Raw genomic sequence first — 22,135 nt, forward strand, 5'->3', positions numbered from 1 at the left:
ATAGCTTTGATATATGGTAATGAGTTCACCATCTGATAGGGGAGCCCAGCAAGGAACTGGGGAATCATCTGGAAGCACGGAAAGCAGCCCAGGCCAGGGATGTCCAAGTGAGAGGTAAAAGAAGACCTCCAACCCCGTACAGAGGCAGGGAAAGAGGGCTGGGGCCTACGAGGAGCAATGGGAACGGTGTCAAAGGTGGAAGGAACAGAAAATGCAATGCCAGGAAGTGTGAGGAGTATGGACAGTGAGACAGAATGCTGAGCCTGGGGACTATGGAAGTACCTGGCAGATTCCTAGCACACTCTTGGGGCTAAAGCTCATCTCTGCTGGGGAAATGCTGTGTGTCCACGGGAGACCTCTGAACATCTCTGAGCATAAGTGGGTTAGAATGTTGCTTTCACTAGAGCAGGTATACACAGCCCTTAGATGGCCCCAGAGATGACAATGGGAAAGGGCCCCGTCGAAGGAAGAGTATTTCTTAGTCATTAGTGGGACTTAGTGGGAAATCGCTTTCCCACTGCTGGGGTAAGAGCCACGTGGAGCAAGCACGAGAGACAAAATCACATTTCCAGAGCCCCTGGTGTGTGCCAGGTACATGCTGGGCCTGCATGCAGAGTCACTCATTTCCTCCATGCAGAAACGCTGTCAGGGGATTATTTTTGCTGCCCCCATTTTGCAGATGAGAAAACCGAGGCATGGAGCAGTCCTCTGGCTGCCTCGCGCAGCTGGCAAGAGCAGAGCCAGTCTGTCTGGCAAGAGCCCTGCTTTGCCCCTGCACCAAGCTACCCAGCTGGGGTTTTCCCCTCAAAGGGATGAAGGTGGGGGTGGGGGAGCTTCGGCAGGTGCAGCAGGCAATTCTGTGGGAAGCGGAGGGGTGCCTGCCACTGGCCCCACAGGCCTGTGTCACCTCCATCACAGTGAGATCAACTCTCCAGGGGTCATGCTTAGCTTTGGGGAAGTCATTAAATGCCACACCAAACTAGACAGAATACAACTGCATGGCAAGGAGGTACTGAAAGGAGTTCTGCCTGGGGGCATGGGCACACAAAGACAGACACACTAAGGTGCACAAATGAACAAAGACCCACACTCACACACACCTCCCCGTGTGACACACAGGCACACATTCAGATACACGCTCAGAAAAACAGACAGACACACACCCTACAGAAGCACACTAAGATACACACACAAGGACACAGACACACAAAAATGAAAAGATCCACGAACACACTTAAAGATATGTACCCACAGAGATGCAGACATGCACACATAAGTATACAAATACGCTCACATTACACTCACATCCATCCCTATTTGTTCGTTTGACTGATTTTTTTTTTTGAGGGCCTACTGTGTGCTCTGCCCTCTGCTGCTCAGTTCTGGGGACAAGCTGCTGGATGCCCTCACAGTGATGAGAGTCCACAGAGGGAGGCAGGTGTTCGGCAGTAACCCACAGAGCTGTTGGGACACCTGCTATGGTATGTGCTGTAAGGAGGGCCATACAAGGTGGAGCAGGCTGTGCCCCAAGGAAGTGATACCGAGCAAGCTCCAAGGATGAAGGAGGAGTTGATGGGAAGAAGTATGGGTAGCGTGTTACAGGTAGAGGGAGCAGATCACGCGTGGGGGCTATGGTGCAGGGGAAATCAGGAAGACACGTGTGGCTGGAACCTGGGGAGCACAGGGCATGTGGCTCAAGATCAAGAGCACAGGGCACGTGTAGAGTTACAATGTGTCAGTTAAAAAACAACAAAGGAGGTGTTGAAATGACACTAATATAAATCTGAACTTGATTCTGATAAGCTGCGATATATATGGTAAACTCTAGTGCAACCACTAAGAAAATCCTCAAATAATGCAGTTAAAAAAAAACTCACTAATGAAATGTAAATGCTGCATTAGAGAATACTCACTCAACACAAAAGAAAGTAGTCAAAGAGAAATCGAGGAACAAAAAGATACAGAAAACAAAAAGCAACATGGCAGACATAAATTCTGGTATAGCAATAATAACATTAAATGTGAATGGACTAAAGAATCCAGTCAGAGAGCAGAGTTTTTCAGACTGGATAAAAAACATGATCCAATTATATGTTGCCTACAGGAGACAAACTTTAGATTCAAAGCCATGAATAGACGAAAAGTTAAAGGGTGCGAAAAAGATACATAATGCAGACAGTCACCGTAAGAAACTAGGAGTAACCATACAAATATCAGACAAAATAGACTCTAAAGCAAATAAATAAATAAATGAATCAAGTGACTAGGGAATGAAGAACATTTGCTAAAGAAAAGGGCCAATCTATCAGGAAGAGATAACAATTATAAATGCGTACATGCACCTAATAACAGAACACTAAAATATAGGAAGCAGAAACTGACAGAAACGAATGGAGAAATAGACAATTTAACGATAGTTGGAGACTTCGATGCCCCATTGCCAACAGTGCACAGAACACCTAGACAGGAGACCGACAAGAAGATAGAAGACTTGGACAACACTATAAACCAAGAAAGAGGGCAGTGACCAGTCCATGCTGAGCGGGAAGGTTACTTACATTGAGGAAGGAGGGCCATTGGAAATGGTTCTTTTTAAAATAAAATGCATTTTAATGGATACATAATATTTGTATATATTTATGGGGTACATGTAACATTTTGTTACATGGTTACATGCATAGAATGTGTAATGATCAAGTCAGGGTATTTAGGATACCCATCACCTAGGTACTGGAACCATTCCAAGTCTGCTCTTCTAGCTATTTTGAAATACACAATACACTGCTGTTAACGACGGTCGCCCTGCTCTGCTATCAAACATCAGAATGTATTGCTTCTGTCTAATTGTACGTTTGCGCCTACTAACCAGCCTCTCTTTGTTGTCCCCTGGAAATGGTTCTTAGCAAGTTTTTAATAATCTCACTTGCTGCTGTGGTCAAGAGAGTGGAGAAGCCAGAGTCAGCAAAGGAAGAAATGAGAAGAGCAAAGTCCAGGGGAGAGGCGATGGGGCATGGGTTCAAGTGACGATGGTGGAGATGGAGGTGGGAGATGGGATGCAGGAGGTATGTGGAGGCAAAGACCCCGGGCTTAGTGATGAGCTGGACACGAGCGGCATGCAGGAGACGGAGGTGGTCAGAGCAGCTCCCAGGCTTCTGTCCTGTAGACCTGATGGAGCCACCCTAAGATGAAGACCCACAATGGAGAGGAAGATTAGGTTCTGGACATCCTGACCCGGAGACATCTTTGAGACAGACGTTCAAGAAAAGTCAATAAAGTGGCTTCAAAAGAAAGGAAGCAAGAAATGTCAAGAAGGCTGTTGTACAGAGAGGTCTGGCACTCAGGCAGAGACTGGAGGCTGGGAGGCAGTGATGTTGTGGATACGGCTGAGGTCACGCGGGGTCAAGGCACAGTGAGATGAGATGGACCTTGAAAGGACCGACATAATTAGAGGCCGGAGGAGGATGGGGCTGAGAGAAACAGGGAAGTGGCGACAGAGGCAGGAGGAAAATGAAGAGAATGCAGCATCAGGAGGGCCGTGAGGGGCTCTGTGGGGGAAGCGGCGGGGTGGGTGGGAGAGGCAGACATGGACATGGTGTGAGCCAGAGGCTCTGTACATGTGGCTGAGCAGGGGAGGAGGATGTGGGTGAAGGGTTCCTCTGCCCTGCCTTCTTTCATATACCCTTGTGCCTCAGTTTCCTCCTCTGCAGAATGGGAGGTGGTCCAACAACATAGGTGGGTAGACGCATTTTTCATAAGCTCCAAGCACCATGCAGAGATTAGGGACTGCTAGTCTGCACTGAACAGTAATACCAGGGAGCCCGTCCTAGCGGCAGAGCCGGCGACCTGCCTTGTCCACCTCCTTGGTCACAGACCATCCCCTCTGCCCAGAAAAAGTATCTCTCAAAGACCTTGCTGGGCTCCAATCTGCTACAGGACAGAGCTTGGTCTTTCCTGGGCCCATACAGGTTTGGTGACCATGGTTTCTGAGTGTCTCCTTGAAGGTCAGCTGCCCTCTGAGACCACCCACCCTCTGCCTAGGCTAGAGGAGAGTTTCAGTGAATCCAGATAGGGAGGGAAGGGAGAGTTACATGTCCTAAGCCTAGAGCCACCACCACAGCTTTCAGCAACCTCACAGGCCTGCGGGACCAGGCTTTGTCTCTGCTCTTGGCCCCACAGCTCTGTGTACAGCCTCTGATGCCCGTGCTGATGATGTGGCTTTGGGGCTGTTTCACTACAGTTGACTCCTCCACCAGTCTAAAGCATTCTTAAGAACAGGGACTGCTTCCTCTTCATCTTCACATCCCTAGTGTTGGCTGAGTAGATGTTGGATGGATGCAGTCATGGAGGAAGGGATTTCTCTTGGATGCACAAATTGTGGATGGGTAGATGAGAAGGTTGCTGAGTGGCTAAGTGGATGAATGGACACATGAATGGGTGGTGGGTGGATGGGTGGAGGAATTCATGGATGGATGGATGGATGGGTGGGTGGGTGGATGGATGGATGGGTGGGTGGATGGATGGATGGATGGACAGATGGGTGGATGGATGGATGAATTCATGGATAAATGGATGGATGGGTGGGTGGATGGATGGATGACTGGATGGATGGATTCATGGATGGATGGATGAGTGGACAGATGGATGGATGGTTAAAAGTAGTAAGAAATGGGGAAGTACAGTTGGATAAAGTGTTAGGTGGATGGATAGAGTGGATGAGAGAGTAGATTTATGAATGAGCAGATCAGACAATGTTGGGTGGCCAGTGGATGAGTGGGTGACGGATGATAAAGAGGTGATTTCCCCAACCCCTGCTAGACTTCCAGTCCACAAGTGCTCACAGATTAGGCAAAACTGAAGGGTGAAAAAAGTTCTCTTTATTCCACACTTCAGCTCACATCCCCTGCAGTCGCCCAGGTAGACATCCAAACTCTCTTACATCCAACAGCACCCCCACTGATGAAGGCCAGCACACGACCCCCTGGGACAGCGCACCTGCACGTGGCCTGGGGTCTACAGCCACGCATGTCAGTCACCTCATCTTTTTATGGCCTTTCCTAACAAGTGGCATCTGGAAGCACACTGGGAACAATGCCCACAGAGACCACTGGGCGCTTCTCAGAACATGACCCAAGCCCCTCGACCCCCTTTGCACCAGCTCTATGCCCAGGAGAGGGGAGGGCGCTGCTTGCCCACTGCATACCTGCTGCTAAAGGCCTACAAACCACCCACAGAAAAGCAGCCACACCCTTGCCAAGGGAGCACGGCCGCCACCTTGCTGGGGGCACCAGGCGTGTCCCCTTGGCCACCTCTGCACCCCCACAGTGCTGCAGAGTGCTAGTCCTCGAAACGTTTGTGTGCCCAAAGCCTTCCCACCACAGACACCCCCCGTCTGGGCAGAAGTGACAACATCCAGTTGGTCACAGATGCCCTCCTTGGCCTATTTGCCACACTTCCCCTCTCTCCCTTCAATCTTCCCTGTCAGGCTGAACCCAGCGGGACCCAAACAGAAATTGGATCCCGTTTCTCCTGTTTTAGACCCTCAATATCTTCCCACTTCCATGAGAATAGAATCCAAAAAAATCCACCCCTACCGTCGTCTGAAAGGGCCCGTGAGCGGGAACCATCTCCCGCTGTGACTTCTCTCCTCTCCTGTCCCAGCCTCGCGGGCCTCCCTTCAGTTCCAGGACATTCCGAGCTGAAGGGCCTTTCCAGGCGCTTCCTGGAGCTGTGAGCTCCCCTTCCTGAACTGCGCCTGCACAGCTCCTCTTCACGGCTCGGGTCTCAGCCTAAATGTCACTACCCAGTGTGGGCCTCCATCATCGCCCTCTCCGTGGATCACGGCACGCTTTGCTCCGTTCTTTCTACTTCTGTCATTACACACCCAGCATCTGGCAGCGTGCGTGGCCTATAGCGCGTGCTCAAAAAAGACCTGCGATTTGATGAATGAATGTCAGATTCAGAGCAAGGATTCAGGCCCGACTGTCTGGGTTCGAGTCCTGTGTGACCTTGGGCTAGTGAATGAACCTCTCTGGGCCTCAGGAGCCTCATCTGCAAAACAGGGTGACACCAGAGCCACCTGCCCCAAGGGATGCTGGGAGGATTCAATGAAAAGAGGAAGGCCAGGGACCACCCTCCAGCCCTACCCCCAGCCCCAAGTCCTTGCATCCTGGAGCCAGAGCACGGAGTGTAAGGTCTGCCACGGAAAGAAACAGCTTATAAAGTCACACATGAACTCTAATAGAGTGGGGCTGGTGCAGCCACAGAAAGGAGAGCTGGACTTGGCTGTTAAAAAAAAAAATCTAAAAAACTTTTTAATAAAGGCTACAAGTCTATCTCCTTCCTTCTTTATCAACGACACGATTTATTGACCGGGGAGGCCATATTGACTAAATAAATCTTGATAATGACCACGGCAGCAATCAATACCTGCTTATTATCAGCCCCGGCCGAGAATTCCATCTTGCGGAACGCAGGCCCGACGACAGGGCGCGCCACGCAGCTCCGGGACCCAGCGGGGGCTGGGGATGGATGGCCGGGTGGCACTCATTCTCCAGGCTGGGAGACAGGCTGGGAGCGGGGAGCTTTCTCTCACCTTCCCCCGACCCATGCTTCTCAGGCTTTGGGGCCTAAATCTTACATTTCCATGAGTTGACAGTGGCAGGGTGTCTTCAGAGGTTTTTAAAAAGAACAGAAAGGGGTTGGGTGCAGCAGCTCACGCCTCTAATTCCAGCACTTTGGGAGGCCGAAGTGGGCCGATCACATGAGGTCAGGAGATCGAGATCAGCCTGGCCAACAAGGTGAAACCCTGTTTCTACCAAAAGTACAAAAATTAGCCAGGCATGGAGGCACACACTTGTAATCCCAGCTACTTGGGAGGTTGAGGCAGGAGAATGGCTTGAACCCAGGAGGTGGAGGTTGTGGTAAGCTGAGATTACACCATTGCACTCCAGCCTGGGTGACAGAGTAAGACTCCGTTTCAAACATAAATACGTAAATAAAAATAAAGGGGAAATACTGACATAGTGACTGCAGATGGGGAAGGCTGGGCAGCAGCGGGACAGCCATCAGTCTTGGGAGGGGCGCCTCTGGCCACTAGTGGGGCCAGAGCAGGGACATGGGGTAGTCAACAGCCCAGGTCTGGGGTTCAAGTCCAGGCTAGGCCACTTCCCCTCAGTGTGGCCAGGGACTGCGGCTTCTGTGGCTGGCTCTGCTCATCTGTGGGAACGCTTACCGTTTTCCCTGCATAAAGCTGCTGTGGAAATTCAGTGAGACAATATAAAGGGCTATGAACACTGTCTAGCATTGCAGGAAGACTGCAATTTGTTAAAGAAATCCCAGGCCGGCACCGGCCTCTGCAAGCTGTCTTCTGACACACAAGGCCACGTCTTGCCTCGCTAAGCCATGCCACGCGGCATGCAGGGAGGTCTGACCTCCTGTCCGCGCTTCTGTGCAAAGAGCTGGTGCACCTGGCTGCTGGCTCCGCCGGGGCCGGGCTGGGAGGAAGGCCCAGGCTAGATTCCTGTCCTTACAGGGTGTGTGGGGGGGTTCCTGTGCCCGGCTGGAGTTCAGGTGACCTTTTCTTATCTTATACCTGAGCAGCTAATACTGCAAATGAATCTCTAAGCTCCACCCGGATTCGGGCACCCCCGAGTTGACCACTGTGGCCCTCGAAGCGAATGACAAACAATGATGGCAGTCATAATAAAGGTCATACTAGGTTTTTCAGGGAATGATGGCGTCCCAAGTAGGTGTTATGAGCTCTCCATCAAATCAAATCCTCTCAATGTCTCTGTGAGGTAGGGGCTGTGTTTCAGTCCCATTTTACAGATGAGGAAGCTGAGGCTTAGAAAAGTGGGGAGTTGCTGAAAGCCTCCTAGTGACGACGTGGCAAGCCCAGGATCTGAAGCCCGGTCTGACAGCTCCGAGCCCAGGTCCCATCATTGCAGGCGCAGCTCCAAGGCAACTGCAGTTCAACAGGAAATGCCCTCCAAAAGGAAGATAATCATAACAATTGCTAATAAAGATAATAAATAGCAATTAATACTAATCACCATTAGGAAAGGCTCATAGCGTGCCCAGCCCTAGGCCAAGTGTCTATACGGAGCTGTCACTTTTTACTTTTATAATCCTTGAAGAACAGTACTTTTACCTCCAAATGCATATGAAGTAGAAGCTTTATGAGGGCAGGACTTGGTCTCTTTTGTTCTGTGCTACACTCCCAGCACCTCAGGCAGCACAGGACATATAGCTGGGGCTGAATAATGTTCATGAAATGAATGAATGACCTGTCTGGACAAACCAGAGATTCTCCATTCTAGACAGAAACAGTGGGGTCCAGCCACAGAAGGAAAGACGGCATTTAAATCCTGGCGTCCCGCCTGATTATAAATCGGGGGCACGGTGGGAAGGAAAGCCCCTCAACCCCGGGATCACTGTCCAGAGACCCAGGCTACTTTCTCATACCTGCTGGGCTGATCCAGTGGGCCTGGGAATCAGTGTCAGGAGAAGAATGTGACCTGGGTCCGAGGATGTTAACTCACAGGCCATACGGATGCTTTCAGCTCTCTATGGCTGAGGCCACCAAATCATCGCTTATGGCCTGCAGCCTGCCAGCAATTAATAAATAGATCTATTAATTAGATGGGAGCTGCCTTCCAGGCTGAAATTGGGGCTACCCTAAGGCGAGATTGATGGAGCTAAAGATAAACCCTCATTCGCCCCAGGCCTGAGGCCAGTGCCCAATTCCTGGCAACTTTCAAGAGCCAGTGAGGGGTGAAGCAGCCGAGGGTCCTCCAGGTGAAGTTGAGGGGCAGCTGCCCCCACCTCATCCCTCCTGTGGATTCAGCTACCCCATCATTCAAATATTTATTGAGCATTTACTAGGTCCCTGCCCTCCCCAGAGAGGGAGGCAGATAGTAAACAAATCAATACACAGATAACTATTCTATCAGGTGAGGCACAGTGAGGAGAGGGAGCTGATGTGGAAGGAGAAGTCATGGAGGACTTCTCTGAGGAGGTGGTATTCAAGCAGAGGACTGAACTAACTCAAGGGACGTGTCTGGTCGTTGTCTCAGAGAGAGGGAACAGTAAGTGTCAAGACCCTGAGGCTGGGACCTGCTTGGCTGGTCTGAGGCACAGCAGCGAGGAGGCCACAGTGGCTTGAATAAAGAGGGGGGTAGGATGGGGGATCCTAAGGCCTGAGGGCAAGTAAGGGCAGGAAACCAGGAAAGAGGCAGCACTGGGACTGGCAGCTCCCCGGCCTCCCCCAAGACATGACAGCGGCCTCCAAGGCGTCTGCTACACCCCGAGAGCCTTATGCAGATGTCCCAGTCCCGTTTCTTCTTCCTGCGGGACAAGAAACAGACTTGAAGGCAGGGTTATCTGGCAAAGAGGTTTGGAAGGGTCAATGCCTGCACCTGCCGGAGGGAGCCACTTTGAAGGAGAGAGAGGATGGAAGAAGGCTGTCGGTTGCTGAAGCTCCTAGACTGCCACGGAGTTAGCAGAGGGGTCCTGTGTGTCGCAGGTCGGAGTCTGTGCCGGGGGTGGAGGGCCTGATTCTCAGCTCACACCACACCCCCGGGACACTCGCGCCCACAGATACTCATAGCGGATGGCAGACGCGCACAGCCGTCTGCAGCAGCAAGGCCTGGGAGTGATGGCCCAACTCAGGGACCCCGGTGACCCCTGTGGTCTCCGGATGCACAGCACCCACGGTCCACACCGGCGGCTGGGCAGGCCAATCGACCATAATGGTTCCTGGGGAGCCATTTACCCCGGCCAGCTCGAGCAACGGCGGCGCACAGAGTCTTAAGCACCGCTGCGCCCCCGCTTCTGGGCGGACGACCAGCTCAGGCCAAAGAGGCCAAAGGATTGATTTCTTTCTTACTTTCTTTTTAATGACGAATGCTTACCTGGAACTGCTGTTTCACTGGTCTGAACTGAAAAATGTCAGAGGCTGGGGTGTGCTTAGGAGGGGTGTCAGGGGACAGCCACAGGCCCACTTTTGGGGGTGTGGGCTCCTGGGCAGAAGCAGAGACGGCAGGCTCCGAACCCTCCCAACCAGGTATCTTTTCAGTCAGGGGCCTTTCGTGGGTTGTGCAAATGCAGGCTCTTCCAGAACTAGGCGCTGACCCACTGAGGACCCCTGACACAGGGCCCTGGCACTGCCTGTCCCCTCTGCCTGGAATGTCCCTCCCAGATCTCCATTCCTCTTCTCTGTGGGACCTGCCCAGTGTGGCCAGAGCTCCTGATTTTCAGGGGACACTGGTCACCTAGATTTCTTCGTTAAATCTCCTGTTTTAAATGCTGACAACTTACGCAAAAGTGTTTTTAAATATCGCACTAATCTAGACAGACACATCCATGGGCCAGACATAGCTCCCAGGCTGCAATTTCTGTAGTCAGAGCTCCCAAAATATAAGATACTACATAGAATATTAGTACAATTCTAATATAGTAAACCCCCAATGGAGTAAGAGAGAAGAGAAAACTTGCCCAGAAATCTCTAAAACAGCCCGCAAGGCCAGCAAGGTCCAGCCGCTGCTGTTTATTTGACTTTCTCCTCTCATACGCTAAAAATACCAGTGACAAGAAGTCACTCACACTCACAGGGCAGCCACTGTGTGCCCCACACTGTGCCAAACACTTTCATGTTCAAAGTGGTTTAAACTTCCTGAACAACCTAGAAGGTGGAGACTATTATTAGTCCCATTTAAAGACAAAGAAAGTAAGGCTTGGACAGGTTAAGTGACTCATCCAAGGTCACACAGCTGGTAGGTGATGGAGCCAGGATTTGAAGCCAGGCGGGGGCCCCTCACTGCCCTGACTCTTTGTGCTTCTCTCTAGAGGGAAAGGGTCAAGAACCAGTTTTGGGAACTGAGTTTGATCCACTTTAATACTCTTAGCTGAAAAGTTAAAACTTCAGCCATGCCTCGGCCTATATATGACATGGATCAGTAGACCCAGGCCAGGCAAACTACAGCTCTCAGGCCAAATCCAGCCCCTGCCTGTTTGTATAAATAAAGTTTTATTGGAACACAGCCACGTCCATTCATTCTTTTTTTTTTTTTTTTTTTTTTTGAGACGGAGTTTCGCTCTTGTTACCCAGGCTGGAGTGCAATGGCGCGGTCTCGGCTCACCGCAACCTCCGCCTCCTGGGCTCAGGCAATTCTCCTGCCTCAGCCTCCTAAGTAGCTGGGATTACAGGCACGCGCCACCACGCCCAGCTAGTTTTTTGTATTTTTAGTAGAGACGGGGTTTCACCATGTTGACCAGGATGGTCTCGATCTCTCGACCTCGTGATCCACCCGCCTCGGCCTCCCAAAGTGCTGGGATTACAGGCTTGAGCCACCGCGCCCGGCCCATTCATTCTTATTGTCTAGAGCTGTGCCATGCTAACGGCAGAGTGGAGGTTTATGGCCCACGAAGCCCACAGTGTATTCTCATCCGACTCAACAGAAAAAGGTTGGGCACATCTGATGGTAAACCTAGCATGTGTAGAGCAAGACCGCACCCTGAGACGGTCCTGCAGGCAAAACCCTCTGGGGTGTCCTTAACGCTATGTGAGCACAGGTGCATATCACGATGGGCAAAGAGTGGCAAAAGCTTCTTGAGCTTTCTTAGGCTGAGTGGTCAGGACATTTGGGCTCAGAAAGAATGAGAAGAAGGAGCCAATCACAGGGAGATCGGAGGAAAAGGGCTGCAGGCAGTGGGAATGCGTTTGACGTGTCTGTGGGACAAAGAGCAGACCGCTGCGGGACAGTGGTTGGAGACAGCCGGAGAGATAACGGGGCAGATCCTGGGGGTCTGTCAGGGAAAGGAATTTGAATTTTAATCTAGACACCATAGGAGCATATTCTTCTTTTTCTTTTTTAAACATGGTCTTGCTCAGTCACTCAGGCTGGAGTGCACTGGTATGATCACCGCTCAGGGCAGCCTCAACCTCCTGAGCTCAAGCGATCCTCCCACCTCAGCCTCCTGAGTAGCTGGGACTACAGGCAGGTGCCACCGTGTCCAGCTAATTTTTTATTTTTTGTAGAGAAGAGGTATCACTATGTTGCCCAGGCTGGTCTTAAACTCCTGGCCTCAAGCAGTCCCCTCGCCTTGGCCTCCCAAAGTGCCAGGATAACAGGCATGAACCACCTCGCCTGGACCATGATGGGAATATAATGTCTACATCCTCCAAAACACTACCAGCCATTTTGGTGAAGGGCTCATTGAGGCTTAGAAATCAAGTAACTCCATCTTAGACATAATTTTTTGTCTCAAAAATAGTGCTTCAAAGGTCGATAGCCCCACCACCATGACCATGCTGGGGAAAGAAGGGGAGGGGCCTAAGATCATCATGCCTATAATCCCAGCACTTTGGGAAGCTGAGCCTGGCGGATCATTTGAGGTCAGGAGTTCAAGACCAGCCTGGCCCACACTGCAAAACCCCGTCTCTCCTAAAAATACAAAAATGAGCCAAGCATGGGGGTGCACACCTGTAGTTCCAGCTACTAGGGAAACTGAGGCAGGAGAATCACATGAACCCTAGAGGCAGAAGTTTCAGTGAACCGAGTTCACACCACTGTACTCCAGCCTGGGCAGCAGAGTGAGACTCCATCTCAAAAACAAAAAAAGAATACAACACATTTAAGGGTGTCAGCATCCGTCACCTTTACAGTAACTCACATGGCAGACAAGGTGGGCACAGCCAGCCGACTTCATGGGTTAAGACACAGGAGACCTGGGATTCGGGATGGTTCACCCAGGAGTGCCTAGAGGCCGCGCGGACCACAGCTCTTGGGGTCCTTCCCCTCCACAACCTCAACCATCCCTGACACTCTCCAGTATATGACACCATCATAAATAAAGAGCACCCCCAGAGGAATAACATCAAACAGAAGATGGGACCTTGAATCCCAAGGCCAGGGACAAAGGCAGGTCACCACCTGAGTCCCCTTCCAATGCCTCACCTCTGCCAGGCCCGGCCTTTGAATGAGATAACCAGGAAGCCACCAGAAATTCAGCCCTTTCAGAAGCAGCAAAGAAAACCACAGTTTCTGGGCAGCCCCTGTCTACCATCATGCAGGACCATATATTTAGCAGCAGCCAAGGTGCTCACGTTTGAAATCCCATCTGCCGGAAGAAAGGTTACCACGACAGAATGTCAAGTTCGAAGATAGAATCCTCTTTTTAACAGGAGAGTTAAAAAAAAAATAAGAAAAAAGAAAAAGAAAGAAAAACCACCACCACCATCAGAAAAGCTGTTCCCTCTGGTCAAAATAGCACCGTGCTCATCTGAAATAACCCACCGAGACACTTATTTGCTTCTTTTAGCTTGTCCGTGGTTTCTCCATTTTCTACAGTGAATTCAAGTATTAATAAAGGAAACTTCAAGACCCCCAGCAGCAAAACCAGCGAGGGATGAGATGCTGCTTGTTTTTTCTTCCAGCATTCAAAGAGAGAGCCCGTCTTTGAGAAGCAATCTCTGTCAAGTTGAGAAACCACAATTTTGGGATACCCAGAAAAGACTGCTGGGTTCTTTAAATAAATTCTCAACACCTGTTTCTAGCTCTTTCTGCAGAAAAGGGCCACAGGGTGTGGGTTCTATGGACTTGGAGAGGCGGAGGGAATGGGGTCGCCCACTGGCTGGAGTTATAAGAGAGTCCAAGGGTCGTATTCTCAGAGCTGCTGCTAGAATCTCTGGTCCCCTGGGCCTCTCTGCTCCCTGTCCCCATGTCCTCACCTAATGCCAACCCCTCTCACCGGCCTGAGCCAAGCTCTGCGGGCTCACGCTCCCCACCTCGGCTGCAATTCTATTACCACCAAGTTTCCAAAGTTAGGATTCCGCCAACAGGGCTGATAGCTTATTTACTGCTGTCATCTATAGAAAGAGGAATTTTGACACATTGTTAAATGATAGCACATTTAGATAAGTCAAGCTGTCAGAGGCTCTAATGGATGTCTAAACTCTCTGTGGCTGATATGTAAAATTTATGCACTTCAGAATATCATAAGGTTATAATATTTTAATCACATCCCTGCTCTTTTCTAAACTTTGAGCAGGGGAAAATATTCCATCAAGCACCATCTCGCTCTCCTGTGCCAGGCGATTGAGTGTTCCCGGAAGTTTCTACAAACTCCTTGTTAAAGTCCAACCTTTCTTTGCTTATCCTGTTGATCTTCCAACTGCTGACACCCAAAGCAGAATTTGTCCCTTCCTCCCAAATCTATACTATATAATCCTACAGGCCAAGCCCCTTCCTCACCAGAAACACAGATGGGCATTTGGACAGAGGACATTTGGACTGGGTGCCTCCCAGCTCACTGTTAGCTCAACTAACCCTCTGTGGAGTCCCAGAGGACGACATGGGAGACTGGACCCAGAGCATCATCAAAAAAAGTAGAAAGTTAAGCAGAAAAAGAAAATCATAAAGGTATGAATCCGGTTATGACGATTATACACAGAAAAGCCATAAAAAAATACTGCATTAGTAATGTTCACCATAAAGCAATCTTATAACCAAATGAAATATGCCTAGCATTATCTTTGGATGGAATTTTATTTCCTCTGGTTTCCTGAGCCGCTAGCAGCAAAGGCAGACAAGAAGCAAAGATGGGAGGGGGGTAGTTTCAGGAGTGCTGGAGTTAGGGTGGCACATCTCAGATCACCTTTACCATCGGCCCAAAGTCATGAAGGTTGTTGACTGACTTCCAACCTAGGAAAACAGCCCTGCCGTGTTGAGAGACGGCGGTGGAAGGAATCATAACTGGAACGCTTCCATTTTTGAAAAATATACGTTTCCGGAGGGCTGGACGCTGGGCTGGTACAAGGTCACCTTTCTTGCCAGGATCGGTGCGGCGTCAGAGAAGTGGTGTGGCCTGGGGACACGGGGCCGCCTTTGCTGCCTCGGCCACTTTAATGCTCAGCAACCACGCTGCGAGAAACAAACCATTCAACCTGAACAGCCAGGAATGAAAGCCACGCACCTCCTCACATCACAGGCAGCTCAGCCCCGGGATGCGTGGGACCAGGGCTCTCCGGCTACCTGGGCCGGGCACGGGGACCTGCCTCTCCTACCTGGATCTCAGAACAAGCTGGCAGAAGTTCTCCTTTCTGGCTATCTTCCCTGTCAAAGGAAAGCAGGGGAGGGTGGGGGGGAACGAAAATAAAAGTGTGGCGTAGGAGTCATTAGCATTACGTACCAGAGAGGCTCCCGGGCCAAAGTGCTTAGGCTCCTAATCCACTTCCAACAAAAATGCCATCAGTGAGGATAGGAGGTGGGGTGGGGGCGGGGGGCTGCGGGCCTGCTGGCCAGGGGACCGACTGAAGATTTCAGGCTGGGGGTGGGGAGCTCGGCAGATGGAGGGCCTAAATGTTTGCACGCGGCCACGGCTGCCACGTTTATTTCTCTGCTTTCCAGAAGTGTGCTGCCTTGCAAACTCCCACAGGGACACCCCCTCCACTTAATATCGATGTAAATGAGTTTACCCCCCTTCCCCGAGAGCCTTCTCCTCTGTGCCAGACACACCAGCCATTGTCTTAACGAACAACCCCCCTCTTCACATATACACCCTGTAGGGGAGAGGTCTGGGTCTGGGTCCTATCTCCCCATCACCTGAACAAATCTCGCCTCCACCCCCACCTTTATCCTTTCCAGTTCAAATTTGCTTTGCATCTTAGCACCTTCTAAAACCCTAACAAAGGGTTCTCAGATCAATGGGAGTCCAGCTGGAAGCAAGATTTGGGTGACCTCGACCGTTCCACAAAAGACCCCTTGGGCAGAAGATTGAAGAGAGTGAGGTTCCAACCTCCCCAGATCAGACATAAGCCCCCCAGGAGCCGCACCCACTCCTCAGCACCCAGCCCCTGCCTCTTCCCGGGCTGCAGCCCGAGCTCCCCGAATTGAAAACGAGTTATCTAATGAAAATTGTGTTAACTGACATTCCGGCCGACCGGGAGCAAATACCAGCGCTGTAAATCTCGCCGCGGAAATATTCTCCAGCCCGGAATAACAATAGGACCCTGCAAAGGGCTTTCGCCAGCCCTTCTGGTTCCTCTTCTCTTGTGTGCCACGTTCTTGTCATTCCTTATGTTGCAGAACATCAATCATAAATAAAGACGCTGTCCCCCAGCCGTGCCCGGGTCTCATTTACAAACATTAGCAGGGAATACGATTACCATTGGCCTTCGTGCCAAGCCCAATGTGGCTGCCCAATTCTCTCTCTCTCCTCTCTTCTCTCTCTCTCTCTCTCTCTTCTCTCTCTCTCTCCTCTCTCTCTCTCTCTCTCCTCTCTCTCTCCTCTCTCTCTCTTTCTGCCTCCACAACCCCCACTCTTCCAGAAAGGCCACTTTAGCATCATTTAAGCCGGCAGGCACAGCTCGAAGCCCTGCCCGTCTCAGTTGGCCACCAAACTGTAGCCCCAACTCGAGTGCGGGCCCGGAATTGCAAGGCACTCGGCAGTTATTAACTGCATGCCTCAGTGCCCCGATTTTCTCCCCAGCTCAGTGGCTTTGGGGGAGGGGGAGAGCGAGGAGTGGGGTGTTTGGAAGGACGGGGACTGGGAAGCAACCAGGACCGGGAGAAGGGGCGGGCGCTGGAACCACTTATCAAAAGAAACTTAATGAGATTTGCCGGGGGATTTTTAAAAAGTGGGTCCCTTTTTATCTACAGACTGATGGTCTCCCGTCTTCCGCGAATGCCACGGTCAAGGCAAGATGCTCTAATCGCCCCGTTGTGCGCACCATTTTCCTGCCCCTGATCCCCGCCGCACCCGCCGAGACTTTGTGAGACTCCAAGGCTGGGGGGCCTTGCCAGGCGCGTCCGGGGCACCCCAGGAAAGAACAGAGGCCGGGGCTGCGCCTCCACGGCACGTTCTCTGAGATTCTGCCTCCCAGCCCCGGATCCTACGGGATCCGCAGATTACACCTCCAAATCTCGGGGAGGCACACAGACTCCCACAAAGGGAGGATGGGGAGAAAGTGATGGGGTTTGGAAAGGAGTCGCCCTAGGGAAGGATAAAGAAAGAGCAGAGAAGAGAGGAGAGAAACCGAAGAAAAGCAGAGACGGGAGAGAGGAGAACAGGGGAGCGGCGGAGAGAAACGCAAGAGGCAGAACAGAACGAGGAAATCTCTCATTTAAAAGTTCCCATGGGCCCGAGGGCTGGGAGTCACCTGCTCCGCGCGGCTCCCGGCTCTCCACCGCCCGGGAGGCAGGAGCGCAAACTTGCGCGCGCCCGGGCCCATCTCCACCGCCCGACTGCGTCTAGACTTGGGAAGGGGGTGGAAGGAGGGGAAAGGCAAGAAGCAAAGACGAACCCCGAGACCCCGGCCCGAGGAGAAGAGGTCTGCCGGCGCGGGCGGCCAGTCCGGCGGCGGTGGCTCAGGCGGCGGCGGCCCCCGGGTGGCGGCGCGTCCGGGCTGCGCAGCCAGGCGGGCGGCGGCGGCGGCGGAGGTGCCGGCGGGCGGCGGGGCGCGGAGCCGCCTCCTCGCCAACCCCGGCTCCCTCCCCTTCTTTCCTCCTCCTCCTCTCCTCCTCCTCCTCCCTGCCCGCCAGCTCCCTCCCTCCCTCGCCCGAGCCCCAGCCGGGTGCGGACAGGCAAGCGGCGCGTTCCGCGGCCTCCCCGGGCACCGCGAAGTTGGGAGGCGCGCAAAGTGCGGCTCAGGAGGGACCGCCGGGGGGTCCCGCCCGCAGCCCCCTGCCCGTGGCCGCAGCCGCTGCCTTCCCCGCGCCTCACCCGGCGGCTCGGCCGCTCGGCCAACCGAGGGCTCACTAGCGCTTCTCCATGGTCGTGGCGGCTAATCGATGACTGAACCGAACAAAGAGCAGCGGCGAGATCAATTCCTAATACCTATCGATGGGCAGCGGGCGGCTGAGCCCCGGCGAGCCCCGGCAGCCGCCGCCCGCCGCCCCGGGGCGCCCGCCCGCCCGCCCGGGGACCTCCCCAATGCGCCCAGGGCGCGCCCGGGGGCTCCCCACGGCCGCGCGGCCGGCACTGCCCACACTAACCTGGAGTCGCCGTAGATCAAATCGCTTCCAATATTGAAACATCGATCCCACATTGGCGGCCATCTTGGGGGCTATCGAGACGCGCACACACAAGAGTTTGGCTTTTCTCAATGGCTGCACTCAATATCCGGGCTGGACTCCCCCCAGCCCCGGGGCCGCCGCCGGCCGCGCGGGCCCTGAGCGCCGCGGCCCGGGGCCCCACGGGCGCCCCCCGGCCTCCTGCCACCCGCTGTCCCTCGCCGCCGCCGCGCCGCCGCCGCCGCCGCCGCCGCCAACGGGCCCGGGAGCCGTGCGCCCCCCCGACCCCCGGAGGGCGCGGGCGGAGCGCGCCGGGCGGGGAGCTCGGCGCCCGCCCGGGGGAGGCAGCCGGGGATGGGGTGGGAGGGGAGGGGTGGGAGGGAGGCAGCCTCTCCAAGAGGCGCCGGCGCCGCCGCTGCCCTGCCTGCCGCCGGCTCCCGGGCCCGCGGAGCGCTCGCTGCATCTCCCCCCCAAGTCCGGGGTCGGTGTGCCGCGCGATTGCACTTGACTTTGGCTTTTTGCAAACTTATCAATACTGACGTAACGTGCTGATCAATGCAAAGGGAAGTTTGGGAGGGGGCGCTGTGGGAGGCGGGCGCGCGGGGCGCCTGCCCCCGCTTGCACCTGTCTACCCCCGGCTCCCGGCATTGCACACTTAAAAAAAAAGTTAATAGTTTGCAATGCATTTTTTTTCTTTTGCCATCGGAGCATACACAACACGTGCCTCGGGCTGCCGCCGCTCCTCACCAGATCGGCTTGGGATCCGAGGGTCGCAGCCGGCACTTGGGGCTGCAAAGACTCGCCCGCGGCGGGCGGGAGGGTGGGAGCCGCCCGGGGGCGCCACTGAGTCGTGGGAAATGTCACCACCACCGCCTACAGTTTCCGCGCCGTTATATTATTATTATTGGCGGGGAGGGGGTGCTTCGTCTGAGCAGTAGCTCAGGATTCTTTACGGGGGCGGTGAGGGCGGGGCTTCAGGTCTTTTGCAATAGGGATTCCTGTTATTATTATTTGGGGGGACTTTAACCCAATTGTAGGGGCTTCTCCACAACTTTGCAAGATGAAGCCCTTTTTCTGTGATGATGATTATTGGAGGTTTTATTATTTGGTTCTGAACCAAACCTTGGGAGGGCCTTTTTCCCCAATAGGCTGGTTTTATTGTTTGACTGTTGAGGGGGGCCCTATCCCTGCTGTGGGAGCTCCAGATCCTTACCAACTTTGGAGGTTTCTGCTATTGTTATCATCATTATTATCCGGGGCTCCGTTCTTTGCAATGGGACATTCTTTTATTTTGATTGTCTTTGGGGAGAGGGTCTTTAGGCTGGCTAGAGGGAGGTGCTGATCCTTTGCAATTCTTCAGACTCTGGACAACCAGGGAGACCAGATTGCTTGTTTTACATTTTTCTGTATTTTTCTTTTTCCTCTGAGCAAGCTCGAGGTACCTTTTCCTCCGGACATCTCACCTCTGGGGGAGCTCACACTCCCAGCCCCCTCCCATCACCAACCCCCTTACCTACCCCTGCCACCACTCCAAAAGGTGAGGTTACCCTTCCTCTCTTGCTTATTCCCCTGACACAAAGCACCCCACCCTCTTCCCCACCCAAAAAAAGGGGGCATATTTTTCCTTTTTCTCTGATCAAAAGACTTGCTTTTATGGACAGCAAATGGAAATTATATTCTTTTTATGACCCAACTTGGACTTCTGACATCACTCTTGGTCTGGGACAATAGATCAATACAGTGGGTTATAAAAAAGATAAAGTTTAGAAGAGTTGTAAAGGAGAGAGAATCATGATGGATATTTTTGATGATTTTCCAATATTTGTGTCTCAGAGCACGTGCTTTGAGGCAATTAAAGTTTTTAATGTAATGTAAATAATTGTTTCATAAATGCTTCGGAAGAAGGTGTGATCTTTCTGAGCAATCATTTGAGCTGTTTAAAAAATGTAATGTGATTTAAACAAGGATACAGTATTTCTGTCTCCATCCCCATACATTTTCCATGAGGTCTGGGTAAATATATTAATGCAGGAGTTGAAAGACGTGTAAGACCAAAAGTACTGCGTTCACCAAGATGTAATGAATTAGGCCTAGTTAGCAATTCCGAGTGGCCTGTTTCCCTGCCAGATTAAATTGTGCGTGATGTGTGGTTTATCTCAGCTCCCGATAACTTCAGGTTTAAATTACAGCTCTCATTTTGCAAAATGAATTTAGGGAAATTTCATAACTCTCACATTACAATTTTTTAAATGGCTACATTTTTCTCCTGAGCATCTGTAAAGCTTGTGGCTTCCTTGTCTTTGAGTCTGTTTTGTAAAGTCTTGTAATAAAAAATCTAGAGTGAGTGTGAAACCCTTCCAAGCAATGTTTAACAAGCCAAGGGTTTGATGAAAAAAAATTTTATTTTAAACTTACATCTGATTTTGCAGTAACAGGCCACATTGACATCAGGTACCTCCTGATATGCTGTATTTAGAAGGAAACATCACTTCTGTGGTATTCCTGCCAACGGGGTACAATCTAAACCTAATTGTGAAGAAATATCAGACAACCCCAAATGGAGGGGAAACTTCTACAAAGTAAACAGCCTGTTTTCTTCAAAAATGTCAGTGGCATATGAAACACACAAAATAATGGAGAAACTATTTCAGATTAAAGGAAACCAAAGAGACTTGACAAGTGATTATAACATATGGTCCTGGATTTTCTTTTACCATAAAGTGGATTCATAACCAACGGCAAATTTAAAATAAAGTCAATAGATCAGATAATAGTGTTGCGTCGATGTTAATTTTCCGATTTTGACTATTATACTGTGGCTATGTAACAAAATATCTTAGTTTTTAAGAACACACTGACGTGTTTAGGGATAAAGGGAGAGACATCCTATCTCCAACTCTCAAGCAGTGCAGATGAAAATAATATGTATCTATTTGTTTATCTATATCTATCTACCTAGAGAGAGTGATAAAGCAATGTTGCAAAATGTTAACATTTGAAGATTCTAGGTGACTACTACACAGAAATTCCTTTCCTTCTACTTTCCTGGCAAGATTTCTAGGAATCATGAAGTATATTAAAATTAAAATTTAAAAGAAAAAAATAGATAAATCTAGATCTGACTTCGTTTCACCTTTTAGGGACTACTGGCTTCCAAATAAAAATTCTGCATGGGACTTTCTACTTTCCTTACTGAAGTAGGCTGCACCTTTGACCCAGTAGGAAATTGCCACAGCAAACATACTTACCGACGAGCAGCGAGAAAATCCAATAATTCAGATTGTTTTAAGTCTGTGATATTTTTAAATGACTTAATGCAGCAGGTCTCTGAAGAATTCCAACAATTTTAATGGTAGAAACTTGCAGTCCCACAGAGGAATGGGTTGCTACATAAATACTGAATGATCGTGTCTTTCTGTCTGGGCTAAAACATATTAGCTTTGCCTGGTGGCTTATTGCTTTATTCGCAAAATAAATTTCAGCCATCTCTCCCCGCCATATTCCAAGTGCATCGCATGCCTGTGCTTATTCAATGTGGGGGCTTCTACTCCAAAGGCATCTGTAACCGTCTCAGACTTAGCAATAATGAATTAAGCAGTTAAGTGTTTACCTCCAGAATTAGTTGGGGAAATATTATTATGGGTGGTCCTTAATGAAGGATAATAAGCCAGGAATTTCAGACTTTGTCAGCAGACAATGGCCTTAAATTTAAGAACTAAAGCACTAACATTTTAGATATTTTTGTGAAAAGCTGTTTTTCATGTTCTTAGCACACTCTCTGCACACACACACGTACACAGGCAAAAACTTAAACAGCTTCCAGATTAATTCCTGATTCCCAAAGACTCACACATCAAGATAAGTATTAAAAAATTACAGTAGAAAAGAAAGTACCTCCCCTCCCACAGAGGAATCAGAGGGTAACCTGGAGCAGTCTATCCTAAAAGCAGAAACAGAGAGCTGGGATCCTCTAGGAAATTCACTAACTGTGCAAGAATCCCGGGGAAGATAATGGCAGGTCCTTAGCCACAGACATAATGATATGCGAAATCCCCAGGATCAAAGCTGAAACAAAAGAAAATGTCCTTCGGTAGCTTCGCGTTGCCCACTGCAGCTGCCAGGCA

The 22,135-nt window shown here is 51.1% G+C and overlaps 1 protein-coding gene across 2 annotated transcripts in view; it reads right to left on the bottom strand.

Moving 5' to 3' along the window:
- Positions 1–18,210, bottom strand: part of CUX2 (cut like homeobox 2) — a 314,909-nt gene extending 296,699 nt beyond the window's left edge. Inside the window, exon 1 of one of the 2 annotated variants that reach the window (XM_039472472.2) lies at positions 17,994–18,210. In XM_039472472.2, coding sequence (XP_039328406.2) covers positions 17,994–18,056 — 63 coding nt within the window. In that variant the 5' untranslated portion in view covers positions 18,057–18,210. Of the gene's footprint in view, positions 1–17,302; positions 17,393–17,993 lie in introns of those variants that run through there. The other variant, XM_039472474.2, reaches the window with a different exon arrangement.
- Between the last annotated feature and the right edge of the window lie 3,925 nt (positions 18,211–22,135).

Source organism: Saimiri boliviensis, chromosome 7 (assembly GCF_048565385.1).
Source record: "Saimiri boliviensis isolate mSaiBol1 chromosome 7, mSaiBol1.pri, whole genome shotgun sequence".
Lineage (NCBI taxonomy): Eukaryota > Metazoa > Chordata > Mammalia > Primates > Cebidae > Saimiri > Saimiri boliviensis.